Below are 14,094 nucleotides of genomic sequence, written 5' to 3'. Positions count from 1 at the left end.
ACCTGTGTTACTCAGTGGTTTAAAACTGATAGAGTGTATTTACTTTACCTTGTAATTGAAAAATTTTGTTACATGAGCAAACAGTTCGAAGCTGAAATCCAGATCAATAGATTCCCCTGAAGCATCTGCTGCCATGCATTTTGCTGCATACCATCCCATCTGCCTAGCTTGAGTCCACAGTCTCATCTAAAAAAAAAAAAATACACAGATATGTGTCACTGTGCAATGAATGAAGCTCACTGTTCTCATCAGTGCCCACTACATATTTTTGTTACGGTCAGAAAGGCTGAACAACTTGGTTTTCAGCCACAGAGATAATTTTATCTACCATCAACACACCCAGGATTGTCTATTTACTGGTTTCCAGTTCAATTAAACATTTTCTCCCATCTGTGTAACTGTGAGTAATTTACTTTGTAGATCGCATTGCTGCTGAGCGCACAATTGTATAATTTGATTTACCTGATGCCACACTGGACTAGGTTCCCACGATGCTGTGCAGATATCCCCAGCTGCATAGATATCTGGCAGGGACGTTTGCATGTGTTTATCTACTTTAAGACCTCCATCTTCACCTATAGCAAACTAAGTATTTGCACAGATCAGTACCAAAGTAAAATAGTAATTTTGAGTGATTTAACTTTATACATGTTAAGTGGTTGACTCATTTGCTTTTTAATGGCAGACTTCCCTACAAAATTTCAGTAAATCCACTACTGCTTAATTGAAACATTTGAAGATATAAAGTATGAATTAATACTAAGGGAACACAGCAAAATGCTCTTCTACTTTTCATTTAACAACAGAGAAAGAGGAATTTGGTGTAAACGATCTATGGCTGTTCATTCTCCCATCTAATCTGATTCAATTTGAAAAGACTGACAACCCTAAGAGAAACACATTCAAACATCAGTCTTCAGGCTTCTTCATTTTTAAGGGAACTTAAAAATGAAACTGATTTCCCTGAAGAATGCCATAACAAAGTATTTTTTTGCAGTCATCCCTATAAAAAATATTCTCCATATTAATAACACAACCCAATCCCCTGCAGAATTTATCTCTAGTCTGGTCAAATCTTCAAATAATCCAAACCAAAATTAGCCTACAAAAGTAGAATTTCCTCCCAATCCACACATTTTTTTTTCTCACCATGTTTAAGAACAAGTCAGTGTTGCATTTCACAAGTGACCTTCACATACCCTTTAAAATAATTCAAAGCTCCATCTATTAAAAATACCTTATAGTAGCATCGCATACTGAATAAAATTATTTAACAGAGTGGCAAGAGCTCCATGGTAAGACACAAAACCTTAAGTATTATTTTTAGAACACAGCACAGGTTTCCAACATTATTATTACTGATACCTGGCATGGATGTAACGGAGCATGCCAAAATTCAAATATGTTGCAGGGACATCTAGTCTTAAAGTTCATTTTTTACTTTTTTATATATAGGCCAGAAATACTATTGCAAACATCTAATTCACAGAATCACAGAATTTCTAGGTTGGAAGAGACCTCAAGATCATCGAGTCCAACCTCTGACCTAACACTAGCAAGTCCTCCACTAAACCATATCACTAAGCTCTACATCTAAATGTCTTTTAAAGACCTCCAGAGATGGTGACTCCACCACTTCCCTGGGCAGCCTGTTCCAATGTCTAACAACCCTTTCGGTAAAGAAGTTCTTCCTAAGATCCAACCTAAAACTCCCCTGGCGCAACTTAAGCCCATTCTCCCTCGTCCTGTCACCAGGCACGTGGGAGAATAGACCAATGCCCACCTCACTACAGCCTCCTTTGAGGTACCTGTAGAGAGCGATAAGGTCGCCTCCTTTTCTCCAGGCTGAACAAGCCCAGCTCCCTCAGCCGCTCCTCCTTGAAACATTTAATGGTTCAACATTAGTGCATGTTTCCATAATAATAGCCACCAATTACAGAAATGTTTTCCTCTCTTTTTATAGGCTTAATCTTATCAGTGTATATTGTATCTACTGATACACTGTGTGTATATATCATGAGTAGCGATATAATAAGCCAAGAACGCTAATGAAATTCGTTTTTATCCTAGTAGATATTTCCAGTATCAACATACCTACCTTATTTTGAGATGCTGTGCATTCAAAACCTCTCAAATCACTGTTTCATGTCAAAAGAAATGTAAACCAGTTGGAAGAACTCCCCTTCCTTAAAAAATCCCACAGTTTAAACTTCAAAGTAAATCAGCATACTTACATTATTGCCATCAAGAAATGGTTTGACATTTGGCACAACACCAGTTGCACTGACAATGAAATCGCATCCATAAATTTTTCCATTAGTTAATTCCACATATACAGGCCATAGCACTGAAAAAGTGGAAAATTTTGCGTTGAGAATGTAACCAACAGAAGTTACTTTATTATTTATGTCTTATGGTAAGACATGAAATAAACAAGAAAAAAAAAGAGATTTCAGGTTTATTAGCTACGAAAATAATAATACCCACAGAGATTACCTATAGCACTTCTTACTTTCATTCAGGACCAGAAAATGAGAGTTGGAGCTTAGTTCCCTACTATTAGCTTTCTCTGGCATTTTCTTGAATCAAATCCCTCATTTATTGGGCTGCCACAAGAACAAACATTCCGCACATAGTAGCTAGGTGACTTTGTGGAAGAAGGGTCTGATTCATTGCATTTTGTAATTTAATTGTAGCCCATAAATATTCAACTGCTATAAATTGCTAAAGCTCCATTTAATTTACAGAAACAAAGGACTGTTTTTCCAAATCTTCATTTCCTTTAGCACAAGCAATCAAGATCAAACATGCTCTAGCATTGCTTCATCTTCAACATGCTTTTCTAATCAGCACTGGCACACTTTTTTTTTTCGTCACACCTACCCTCATCTGGTTCTACGTTCTTCTCTTCTTTAGGAAAAGCCAAAGACATCTGTTGCAGTTGTAAAAATTCTTGCTGTAAGTGTATTTTCTTTACTTCACATAGTTTTTCAATATGTACTTTATGAGAAAACTAAAGAAAGTTTGTCAAAAATGTAAACATAATGATTAACAATATTTTTAATAGCAAATGCACCTTCACCTAAACAGAGGCGTTACTAACCTGAGAAAAAGAATTACCATGTATCGCATCTTAAAGCATTGCACATTAGCCAAGTTCTCACACTCTTTCAGATCTGTCATAGATCTAACCACAGTAAGCAGTAATTTATATGCTTTTTCAGCAGCTATTTGATGGTCCTTTAAATATCATGACAATTTATAGATTTTTCTAGCATGCCAGAAAGCGTATTCCAGTTCCTCTGAGTTTATAAACAGGGAATACAGAACTTATCAGAACAGACAAAAAAAAAAAGTCAATTGGTCTTTCCTGTCTTTCAGGATTTCAAATCCTTCAATTTTCTATCACGAATTAAATTCTGATAACAATAATCACTTTAGGTTTTAAATGTTGTAAAAAGAGAAAAAGAAGATATAATTTCCACATTTCCACAGCCTTTAACGGCCACTAATCTGTGAATATCCTGAACATCCTTTAGTCAGTACTGTAAGGACATCTCTGTAGAATCTATAACTGATCAATATCTGAAGATGATGCTTGTATGCACTGGTGATTTCACATTTCATTACCTACTGTAACAGGAGACTGTACGTCTGTACAAATTCTACTGTCCTATTTTTTCACATATTAAAATATACATAAGGCAGATACAATTAAAAGAGCGGAGGTATCACTGCTTCTTTTTAAAGCTAGGATTGACACTAGTCCTGAAGAAATGTGCAAGCCAACATTTATTTCAATATGGATAGAAAATTGATGAAACCGTGGCAGTAGATCTGATTTATCACCTCCCTCCTGAAACAGAGAACAATTCTGTTTGTGTTAACATATTTTCCGATGTGATTCTGACGAGAGAATCGGTTCAAACTCATCTTATTTTTCTTGTTCTAATAACCCTAAATGTTATACTTCATAATCATAAATTCTGTAATCCTTATCAATTTAAAGCAACAGTTAAACAAATGTAAGCAAGGTTATGACCATACCTCTTTAGTCCCTTTAAGATGTAAGCCCTCATGCCAGTCGGGGCCTAAGGCACTGCCCACTCTGTCAGATGCTGCTACAGGTCTTTCTTTTTTCTCACTTCCTGAAGACAGAGAATATCAGATTTAGCATATCCACTTCATTGCCCACAGAATTCAGAACAAGGATTCGCAATTAAGAGAAATACAATCTGATTGCCAAAAGGGAAGACAAAAACATCTAACAAACAAGGTAAGGTGAAGTCCCAAACATGGTTAATTGGCAGATAAATCAGACTCCAAACCAGTATTTTTGGCACCTTTTGGTTTTATGCCTTTCACTACTTACTCACCTCTGAACCAACCATGCACTGTTAGGTACCTGCATGGACCCGTAAGAGCTACAGGAGCAACAGCTTCTGAGGCACTGGAGTTCTAGAGTCCAGCTGTGAACTCAGTTGCTTATTGTCAGTGCTAATAGTGAAACTGATGTCCATCTGCTAGCAAATGCGCATTAAGTGGCTTCCACTGCATGAGGCTGCAAATTCTAACATGATGATACAAGTGAAGAATACTGGGTGTCACTTTGTGACTTTTAGGCTGACTCTTTTAAAACTTATTCTTCCAACCTCAAGTCTAGAAACATGCTCTTCTTTTTATTATAGGTCATATATAGGTCATATATATGTTTGTGTAATATTTGTTCATGCAGTTCTAGTTAACTGCTGCTATAAAGAATGCAGCTTCATTGCATTTGTAAAAGTTCTGTGAGGTTTCATCTGATCATCCGATAGCTTAGTGTGGGACAGCACCTTCCTTCATAATGCTGACATAATTCAGAAAAACATTAAAATATGTCAAGTAATAGAAAAGGTACTTCAGCAGACTGAATACTGAAAATCAAATTTAAACTTGGCATAGACATAAAGATAACTAATACTGCAAAATGCGCTGTTACATGCTGTCATATGTCTACATTAATTGAGTGAGTTTTTGCATTGCCTTTTTTTTTTAATAAGGAAGTTCCACTGGTAACAATAGTAAGCTATTTATGGTCTGCTAAATTAACTCATTTCAGGGCTATATTTAATATTAATATACATATTATTATATGTATATATTATATACATGTAAATATTTATAATATATAATAATATATAAATATATAATATAAATATTTAATATATATAATATGTATGAACATATTTAATAATTAATATTTTTAATGCAGCTGCTGCAATGCTAGGAGACTAAAACAACATACCTTCCATTGTATACTTGGTTCTTTTACATTCAATTGGAGTCTCTCGTTTTTCAGCAGTTAGCTTTGGAATAAGAAATTCAGCTGCTCCTGCATCAAAAAAGGTGTTCCCAATGGCTTTGTCTTTGATAGCCCAGATTACTTCACAGCCTTCAATTTCATACCTGCATACATTTAAACAACAGATAAAATGACAGACTACCTGGAAAAGGATTTATGAGTCTTAGCAAGACCACTAGAATTGTGCAAGGTTAATTCCAGAAGCTACAAATAAGAGATCCAAGACTTTCAAACCTATAAAATCTACTACAGGTTCTGATTATTCACGTGAAGAAACCATAAAAAAAAATCTTCAAATTAGCAGCTTATACTTTCTCAACAGCACATCTCAACTGAACACAGGGCAGAAAGGAAAGGCAGACTAAGTTTGTAATAATAATACTTAGTATTTCCTGTTCCCTGCAATGAAAAAACAAATGCGTCTTTTTGTCCAGACTGCCCACTGCTGGTGACAGGCATTTAGATCTTGTTCGTATCCATCAGAAAAACTGCAAAGATGTATTACCTGAAACATGAACTAGACTGCAGATAATGATTTATAGAATCATAGAATCATCTATGTTGGAAAAGACTTTCAAGATCATCAAGTCATCATCAATTTAGTAGCTGTCCAAGTTAAGCACCGATTCCCCGCAATGCAAAACAAGAATATGTAATTGTATAATACAGATGTTTCTGCAATCTATCAGACTGTCGGACCCTATGGCTTGATATCCTGCCTGTGACAAAGGTCACATCAGACACTTCAGCACTCTACCAAATTAAATTTGGCTGGATGCAAGATAAAATGCCTCTCTATTCCTGTTACCTCTTCTGTCTCCACAAATCAGGCAAGTTTTATAATTTAAATATTGCTCTTTCTATCCTAAACAAATTTCTGTTGGTGCCAAGTTAGAAAAACACCGTATATTCTTGGAATCTTGAATGTTAAAGCTTCTTTTGAAGCTTTCTGAATTTTATGTGACAGTAAGCTCCACCATATGGTGAAAAATGGTTCTTAATCAAATTTTATTACTAAGTGCCTTAAGAACTATAACTTTGTTGTACATCAACCTTCTCCCAAACTCACACAGACAAGATTTAACATCAAATTGGTAAAGATTTTATTTGCATATGTATGTTTTCAACTTAGTAGTTTACTTACACTAATTCAAGTGCAATTCCACCATTTCCTACCACCACTATTCTCTGAGCTTGGGCCAAATGCTTCTGAAAAGCCTGTGTTAGAAAAGAAAAAAATTAAACCCCAACTAATGAAATATATCCTTTCTAGTATTTTCTTGCCCTCAGTCTTTTTATTTTGATTTTTCTCAGGCTACTCATATACATTCACTTATACTAAGAATATGCTGCAGAAACTTCACAAGCCTGTGAAGTTTTATCACATTAAAGGCTGAAGTTATTTCCACAGCCTTTTAAGTCTCAAACTGAGCCACAAGTAATTACATTTAAACAAAATCAAGAGAGCCAGTAATAGAATCCAGAAAATATTTCTCTATTCTAGAGACCACTAGCATTATTATACCTATCTATTAATCCAATTTTATCATAATTTGTAAAACTTCCCCAATAATTTGTACAACACTAAGAGAACAAAGATAGAGACATTTAGCAATTTAAAAATCCCTGATCATAATTCAGGAATTTAAAAAATAATTTGTAGCAAATCTGAGAACCAGCTTTATTTCCCCAAAAAACTTTTAAAAAGAAACAAGTCTCCAAATCACATTTTAGTGTCCAGAGAAATAAAAGAAACGCAACCCAATACAACTTCTTTTTTTGATTATCCTTTTTAAAACCAAACCAAACCTCAGGTAAAGTTTTAATACCCGAAACAAACCACAACAGTAATTTCATGGTTTCACCTCAATTTGCTTGAAAAGGTATCTCCTTTTTTTTGTCATTTGATGAACTACAGAGCTCATGTTATGGAGAAGCAGTGTTTACTTTCCTTGTTCCTCCTCTCAATCTGAAGATCGATAGCAGTCAAACTTCACTTCCTATTTCCACATTGAAGTATTAGCCTATTAAGTCATGTGAAAACTTTTCCACATCTTTGTCTACAATTGTAGCTCCATTCTGTACAGTAAGGAGAGGCTACACTAGAACCTGAAGAAATCAGTCCTTCAGTAGCTTTTCACTGTGAAAAGCAGCCCTTCATATTGTTCACTAGATGCACCTTTTCAAGTTAGTTTCTACTGGTGCCTACCTCCTGTTTATATTTTCAAATCGGCTTCTGCCTGGAAGGCAAAAGAACAAACACCACTTGTTCCAGATTTTCATGTTACAAACACTATGAGACATCTATAAATGTAATAAATTTAGTGACTAATTATTTAATGCTATTTTAAAGCTATTTCCCTGTTACTGAAAATGTTCTTAGTTAAGGATATATAATAAAAACCAACACCTTATGTTTCTACATTTCATTCTGCAACCATTTTTAGTGTTTTGCATCAGAAGCACAAATATATTCTGTAGGTGTAAGTCCAAAGAGCATTTACCTGTGCACTGTCAGTATCCCGGATTCCTAATACATATGGATTTCCTTCAAAAATTAATTTTGGTATTGCTCCAGCACATAGGCAAAGTTTTTCATACATATACTCTTTCCCATCTTCAGTGAAAATTTTCTGTTAAAGAAGAAAGAAGAAACTAATGGAGACATCTAAGAGAACATTATCTTTTTTTCCTGAATATTTTACTATTTTGCAGATATTAAAACCTGTAAGTAGTTTCTTAAAAAATCTCATTCTCTCATTATGTGTTACTTTATTTGCATTACACTCACTACAAACTTACAAGTCTAAGTATACAATATATTATGACCAATAAGGTAGAACATGTACGCTTAAAGACAGATGAAATATTAAGATTACCTCTTGGTGGCACTCTCTACTCACTATCTGTGCTGACATAATCAGTTTTCTGTGATTTTATGTCCCCCCCACCCCAGTAATAGATGTAGACTTATGCACTGCTATATAACAGCAATTATGAATCTTATTCAAAACATTTAAACAACTGTAGAGTTGTGTTAATTAGGTACTGGATAGAATACAGTTTAGAAATACTGCAAATTCTGTTCTTTGCTAAAGACAAAGGGTAGGCACTAAACAAGTTACATCATTCTGCAGCAAGAAATATTTAAAGCTTAACATGATTTTTTTCTTTTTTTTTTTCCGTATTAGAAGCTAACTAGTTTACAGTTAGTTACAGTTGCACAAAGGGACTTTTTAAAGATTTGGGGATAACAGGCAAAAGATCCTTCAAATCCACATACGTGATATATTGGAATCCATACAAACTAAAATAAAATAATATAATAATGAGGCTACAATAATATAATTGGATTCAGAACATTAATAGCATTATAATCTGACTGAAATCATAGCTCTGCAACTTAAAAGGAGAAGGAACAGTTCAGAATCTGAATGTGAATTTCTAATAAACACTGAAATGAAAAAAAATATGTCAAGCTGACTTGGACTCTAAATAGGACCTGCACATTGCTCATACTTGCTACATTTTTCTTGTTAAAAAGAAGAAATGTTGGAAATATTGGTTCTTCTGAGAATTCATTTTCTGTGCATTATTAAGTTGTTATCATTTGGTCTCTGTAGCAACAAGCAGTAATTTAGGAATCACAGAGACCTCCAGTTAGGGGTTACAGAAATTTTCTGACACCTATACTGGTATACAATACTGGTTTCATTGTCAGTTTTCCCTCCTATTCCAATCAAGTATGCTATGCCATAGATCTAAAGTGTCAAAGAATTAAAGCTAGAAGATGTGGTTTCTTAATTAACAAGCAATTTTTGATCTATAATTATATCCTCTGTAGATATTTCTACTCAAACAACAGCGTAAGTGATATGTAAAATTAAAGTCAGCAGGTATTCTCTCTAATTTTAGTAACTTATGTTTTAGTAACCAGAATGGTCTTGAACAGAATTTCATGCCAAAAATATTCAAGTGTTCTTAGATGTAATTTTTTTAATAACTTGAAAGAACACACATAGGTAAAAGAGAGAAAACAGTAGCTTACATGCTCATCACTCTTCAACTGTTTTACTCCAGACTGTATAACTTTAATATTGGTATATCGTCTTTCTAATAAGGAACTTGGTTGCTCTTCTACATCAAATTCCTCAAGCGTTTTGGAGATCTGTAGGAATAAGAGACAGATTTAAAAATATGAATAATATATCCATGTTTACTTCTGAAATTTGCAACAAAATGTTTTATGTTCATTTCCAATAAATAAGTCACAACATAATTGTGTTCAAACATGTTCTTGTGACACTGCTAAAAGTACTTTTTATGTATTATAGAATCTTTTCATGCACATCCCTGGTAAAGAGTCAAAGTAATACACAGAATTCTCATTCAAAAGCTATTTAACTTGATGGATGCAGTAACTGCTATAGTGGTTTGTATTATTAGAATTGTCAGCATTGCTTTTTAAGTTACCTGATGCATTTCTAAGACCTACATGTTCTGCTTGTTAAACTTTGATAGAATAACGTGATGTTACACATTACATGGTGAATGGTCTGGAACACAAGTCCTATGAGGAGCGGTTGAGGGAACTGGGGTTGTTTAGTCTAGAGAAGAGGAGGCTCAGGGGAGACCTTATTGCTCTCTACAACGATCTGAAAGGAAGATGCGGGGAGCTGGGGGTCGGACTCTTCTCACAGGTAACTAGTGATAGGACTAGAGGGAATGGCCTCAAGTTGCACCAGGGGAGGTTTAGGTTGGAAATGAGGAGACATTTCTTCTCAGAAAGAGCAGTCAGGCATTGGAATGGGTTGCCCAGGGAGGTGGTGGAGTCACCGTCCCTGGGGGTGTCCAAGGAGAAGCTGGGCCTGGTGCTTAGGGGCATGGTTTAATGGGTGACACTGAAAGTAGAGTGATGGTTGGACCACATATCTTGGAGGTCTTTTCCAACCTCAAGGATTCTATGATTCTGTGTTCCCCCATGCAAGCACCTTCCTCTCATGGGTATTCTGGGGGAAAAATTCCCATTAACAAAGTAGTGTAATAAAGCTTCAGTATAAAAGCAGTAAGCACTTCAATCATGTAAGTACCCAGTTCAATCTTTTCTTACTCACTAATATTGTGAATATAATTATGAACCACTATAAAATAATGATCATAAGCATTTGCTTATAATCATAAACATTTTCAGGATTAAACTCTAAATTTTCTGTACATGTACAAGCTTCTGAAGAGGCATTACCATAACAAAAATTAAAGCTCTCTTACCTGTTTGAAATTTGTTACAGCTTTTATAACTGGAGAAGCTGTCACTAAAAAAATGTCTTCTGATGGGAATTCCACAGCCAGCTTATAAAGAAATAGAAATCATGATGAGCAAATAATTATCCACAGAATTTGACTTAAAGACAGTAAAATTATTGGAGAACAGTAATATGCATTGCTACCTTACATTGGTCTCATCTAACCATAATTGCTGTTTCAAGATTAGGGAAGAATAAGACAGAATGACTGAAACAAATGGAATTTGGAGACCCAAGATTTTAATTCATTCACATACAAATACATCTTCAAGAACTGCAGTCACTGTAAAAATGACTATTCAAAAGACTATTCTCACAATTTTCTAAAGACCAACTGTAGGACGACTATGATCACATGATTTGTGGAGACTCCCAACTGCTGGAAGTACTTTTTTTATTAAGTACCAGTGACTAATTGTTCACAGATTTCATTTTCACAGAGAAAATATTGATTCCTATTGGTTATTTTAAATGCAATTTACTGAACTGCTAAGAGGATCATCACCTTCAGAGTGTTATAGGCAACACACAACTCTTACAGGCCCCAAGCCAAAGTGCAGAATCTCCATCTTAAATGCTGCATTGCTCTTCCAAAGCATATAAAAAACCTCCTTCAAGTACAAACCACTCATCTCTGAGGCACTAGCAAAACCCACAGTTCCTTGTCACCTGTATTCTACATGTTAACGGCATGGTTATATAAGCTGCCAGGATGCATGTTTCGTGTCATCCATGTGTAATTGAGCTATAAAGAGAATCACATATATCCTTGTACTTCTGATACAAGGAGTCTAACATAGTAATCTGAAGGTCAAAGTTTTTCAGCATTGTAGTAGATTTAAGGGAGATTAACATGGCCATACTCTGGGCATAAAAACACAGATGAATTTAGTGAGGCTATGTGAAAACTTTATGTAATCCACACCTTATAGCACAAATCCCTAATATGTATTTCATAACTATTGCAGCTGTATGCTTTGTATTGGCAGAAAAAAGAAAGGTTGACAAGTTCATGCAACAGAATAGCACGATGTGCTTCTGCAGCTGCTCCCATCTGTACCTAATAAATAAGCTTCAGAAAAACTTCAGAACGCCACAGGCAGCATGTGATTAGGTGATCATCATCAGATGTGTTTCAGACTTTTTTAGACTGACATTATGTCCTCTGCATCACTTACACATACTCTAATGCTTATACCCTCCTCTTACTATGATTGAGTAGTTGTGTGACATTTTCATTCAGTGTCATTGAGGTTGGTGCATTATCTTTTAAAATACTAAAATTAGAAATCTGCCAGATAGAATATTAAGTTTATCCATACATATGTACACATGCAAATCATCACAAATCAGAAAGAACTATTACAACATAAACATGGAAAGTAGAAATTATGTAAGATGTAGAATCATAGAATCATTAAGGTTGGAAAAGACCTCCAAGATCATCCGGTCCAACCATCACCCTACTACCAATGTCACCCACTAAACCATGTCCCTATGTGCCATGTCCCAAAACCTAAAACAACAACAACAACGAATCAACAGATTTTAAGACATTCTGTCAGGCTGTTTTGAAACGTACTTAAAAAGTACCTAATTCCAAGTGAACTTTTTAAGACAGACCTGAAACAATGACTGTTCTCATTTAGCAGTGTGAGAAGCCTGAACTACAAGGCATCATGTAAATACATACCCAAACTGTAATATATATGATGGAGAAATTGCTTATTGCCACTACTATGTTCCAGGGAATCTTACTTTTTCAGAATCAGGACCGAGAAAGATTGTATTCAATCTTCCCCTTTTATTTCTGTATTATTCTGTGATTCTATATTACCTCCAGGCAAACATAGTCTCCTGGACTATTAAATATTGACCCCAATCTTATTCTTGCTAGCACTTAAGGATACACAATACCTTTAATTATGTGAACAGTTTAAACAATTTTTAGCAATTACTCATATTAATATAATATTGAAGTGCCTGTAGTATTAGAGCCCACATATTGCATCAACTGTGAAAAAAAATCAAAGGAAAAACAACTAGTAAGTGCTAGAAACCAAAACCAATTCCATACAGGTGGAGAACAATCATTTTTCCCTTGTAATTTATTCTACATTTAGTTTACATAAAATGCCTGAAACTGTCTGAAATAATCTCACTCCATCACCAGAAAACAGTCTGAAACAGTCTTTATACTGCTTTATGGTCTGACAAATAGAGTAATTTTCACTGAACTAGTATCTACATAATTTCATTCCATGTTATGGGTTAAAAACTCCCTCCAGTTACTGCTGTTTTGGAAACACCAAAACCCTTGAAACCTAGACGTAAACAAAAGTGATTTTTGGAGCTCAGGGAAAGCTGAAGGGATTAGCCAATCTCCACAGGTGTGCAGCCTTAAGCATGGATTCCACAAAACCTGATGCACTGCTTTCATGACGAGGAGCACAGCACAGCAAACTTCCTCCTAGTCATGGTACAATCCTCGATGGCTATGAACACAGCTAACTTTTGAGCCGCTGACCTCTTGACTGGCACACAGAATGCCAACTTTCTCATGATACAAAGGTTTAACTCCTTCTTTAGGAAGCCTACATAAACTGTTATCAGAATATGTGCAATGCAGTTTTATCCTCTTGGCAAGTATTGGCAGACAGCTGAGTATGCTATAGTACCACTCTGCTTTGAGAAGGCTCAGGGGAGTCCTTATTGCTCTCTGTAACTAACTGAAAGGAGGCTGTGTCGGCCTCTACAGGTAACTAGTGACAGGACTAGAGAGAATGTTCTCAAGTTGTGCCAGGGGAGGTTTAGGTTGGAAATGAGGAGACATTTCTTCCCAAAAAGAGCAGTCAGGCACTGGGACAGGTTGCCCAGGGAGGTGGTGGAGTCACCGTCCCTGGGGGTGTTCAAGGAGAGGCTGGGCCTGGTGCTGAGGGACGGGGTTTAGCGGGTGACATTGGTGGCAGGACCAGATGATCTCGGAGGTCTTTTCCAACCTTAACGACTCTGCGATTCCAACTGCTCACTACTCATTTATAGAATACTGTTTCTTTTAAAATGAACAAACTTCTCTAAAACGCTGGGGCAGGCACAGAACGCTTAGCGAGTCTCTGTATAAAGCTCAAGCCCCGCCGGCTGCCCCTGCGGGCACGTCCCCCCGCCGGCCGAACGCCACCGCCCCTCGCCAGCCACCCCGGCCCCCCGCCGCCAAGATGGCGCCGCCCCCCAACAAGCGGCCCCCACCCCCTCCTCCCCTCACCCCCACCCGGCAGGGGTCGCGCGCATGCGCGCTGTGGCGGCGGGGCCGCGGCCCGCACCTTCTCGGCGCAGGTGACTCCCGCGATGCCTCCGCCCACCACCGCGAAGCGGCTCCGCGCCGGGCCGGGGGCGGCCGCCATTGTCCCGCCTGCCCCGGGCGCCGCAGCGAGGAGCAGAGGGCCGCCG

The 14,094-nt window shown here is 36.7% G+C and overlaps 1 protein-coding gene and 1 long non-coding RNA gene across 5 annotated transcripts in view; one reads left to right on the top strand and one right to left on the bottom strand.

Moving 5' to 3' along the window:
- The window catches only part of PYROXD1 (pyridine nucleotide-disulphide oxidoreductase domain 1), a 16,900-nt gene extending 2,806 nt beyond the window's left edge, over positions 1–14,094 (bottom strand). Inside the window, exons 1-12 of one of the 4 annotated variants that reach the window (XM_084509099.1) lie at positions 13,968–14,094; positions 10,613–10,693; positions 9,393–9,512; positions 7,849–7,977; positions 6,489–6,562; positions 5,288–5,448; positions 4,048–4,148; positions 2,884–3,013; positions 2,235–2,347; positions 1,809–1,877; positions 463–585; positions 49–186 (exon numbers count right to left, since the gene is read on the bottom strand). In XM_084509099.1, coding sequence (XP_084365225.1) covers positions 49–186; positions 463–585; positions 1,809–1,877; positions 2,235–2,347; positions 2,884–3,013; positions 4,048–4,148; positions 5,288–5,448; positions 6,489–6,562; positions 7,849–7,977; positions 9,393–9,512; positions 10,613–10,693; positions 13,968–14,048 — 1,320 coding nt within the window. In that variant the 5' untranslated portion in view covers positions 14,049–14,094. Of the gene's footprint in view, positions 1–48; positions 187–462; positions 586–1,808; positions 1,878–2,234; positions 2,348–2,883; positions 3,014–4,047; positions 4,149–5,287; positions 5,449–6,488; positions 6,563–7,848; positions 7,978–9,392; positions 9,513–10,612; positions 10,694–11,707; positions 13,679–13,967 lie in introns of those variants that run through there. The other 3 variants (XM_084509101.1, XM_084509102.1, XM_084509100.1) reach the window with 3 other exon arrangements.
- LOC311431569 lies at positions 2,828–5,479 on the top strand. Its single transcript, XR_014689531.1, has 3 exons — positions 2,828–2,958; positions 4,198–4,276; positions 5,342–5,479. It is a non-coding gene; the product is annotated as an uncharacterized lncRNA (long non-coding RNA).

The sequence above is a fragment of the Aythya ferina genome (assembly GCF_964211825.1).
Source record: "Aythya ferina genome assembly, chromosome: 1".
Taxonomy (NCBI): Eukaryota; Metazoa; Chordata; class Aves; order Anseriformes; family Anatidae; genus Aythya; species Aythya ferina.
This window is presented reverse-complemented; position numbering and strand designations above follow the sequence as displayed.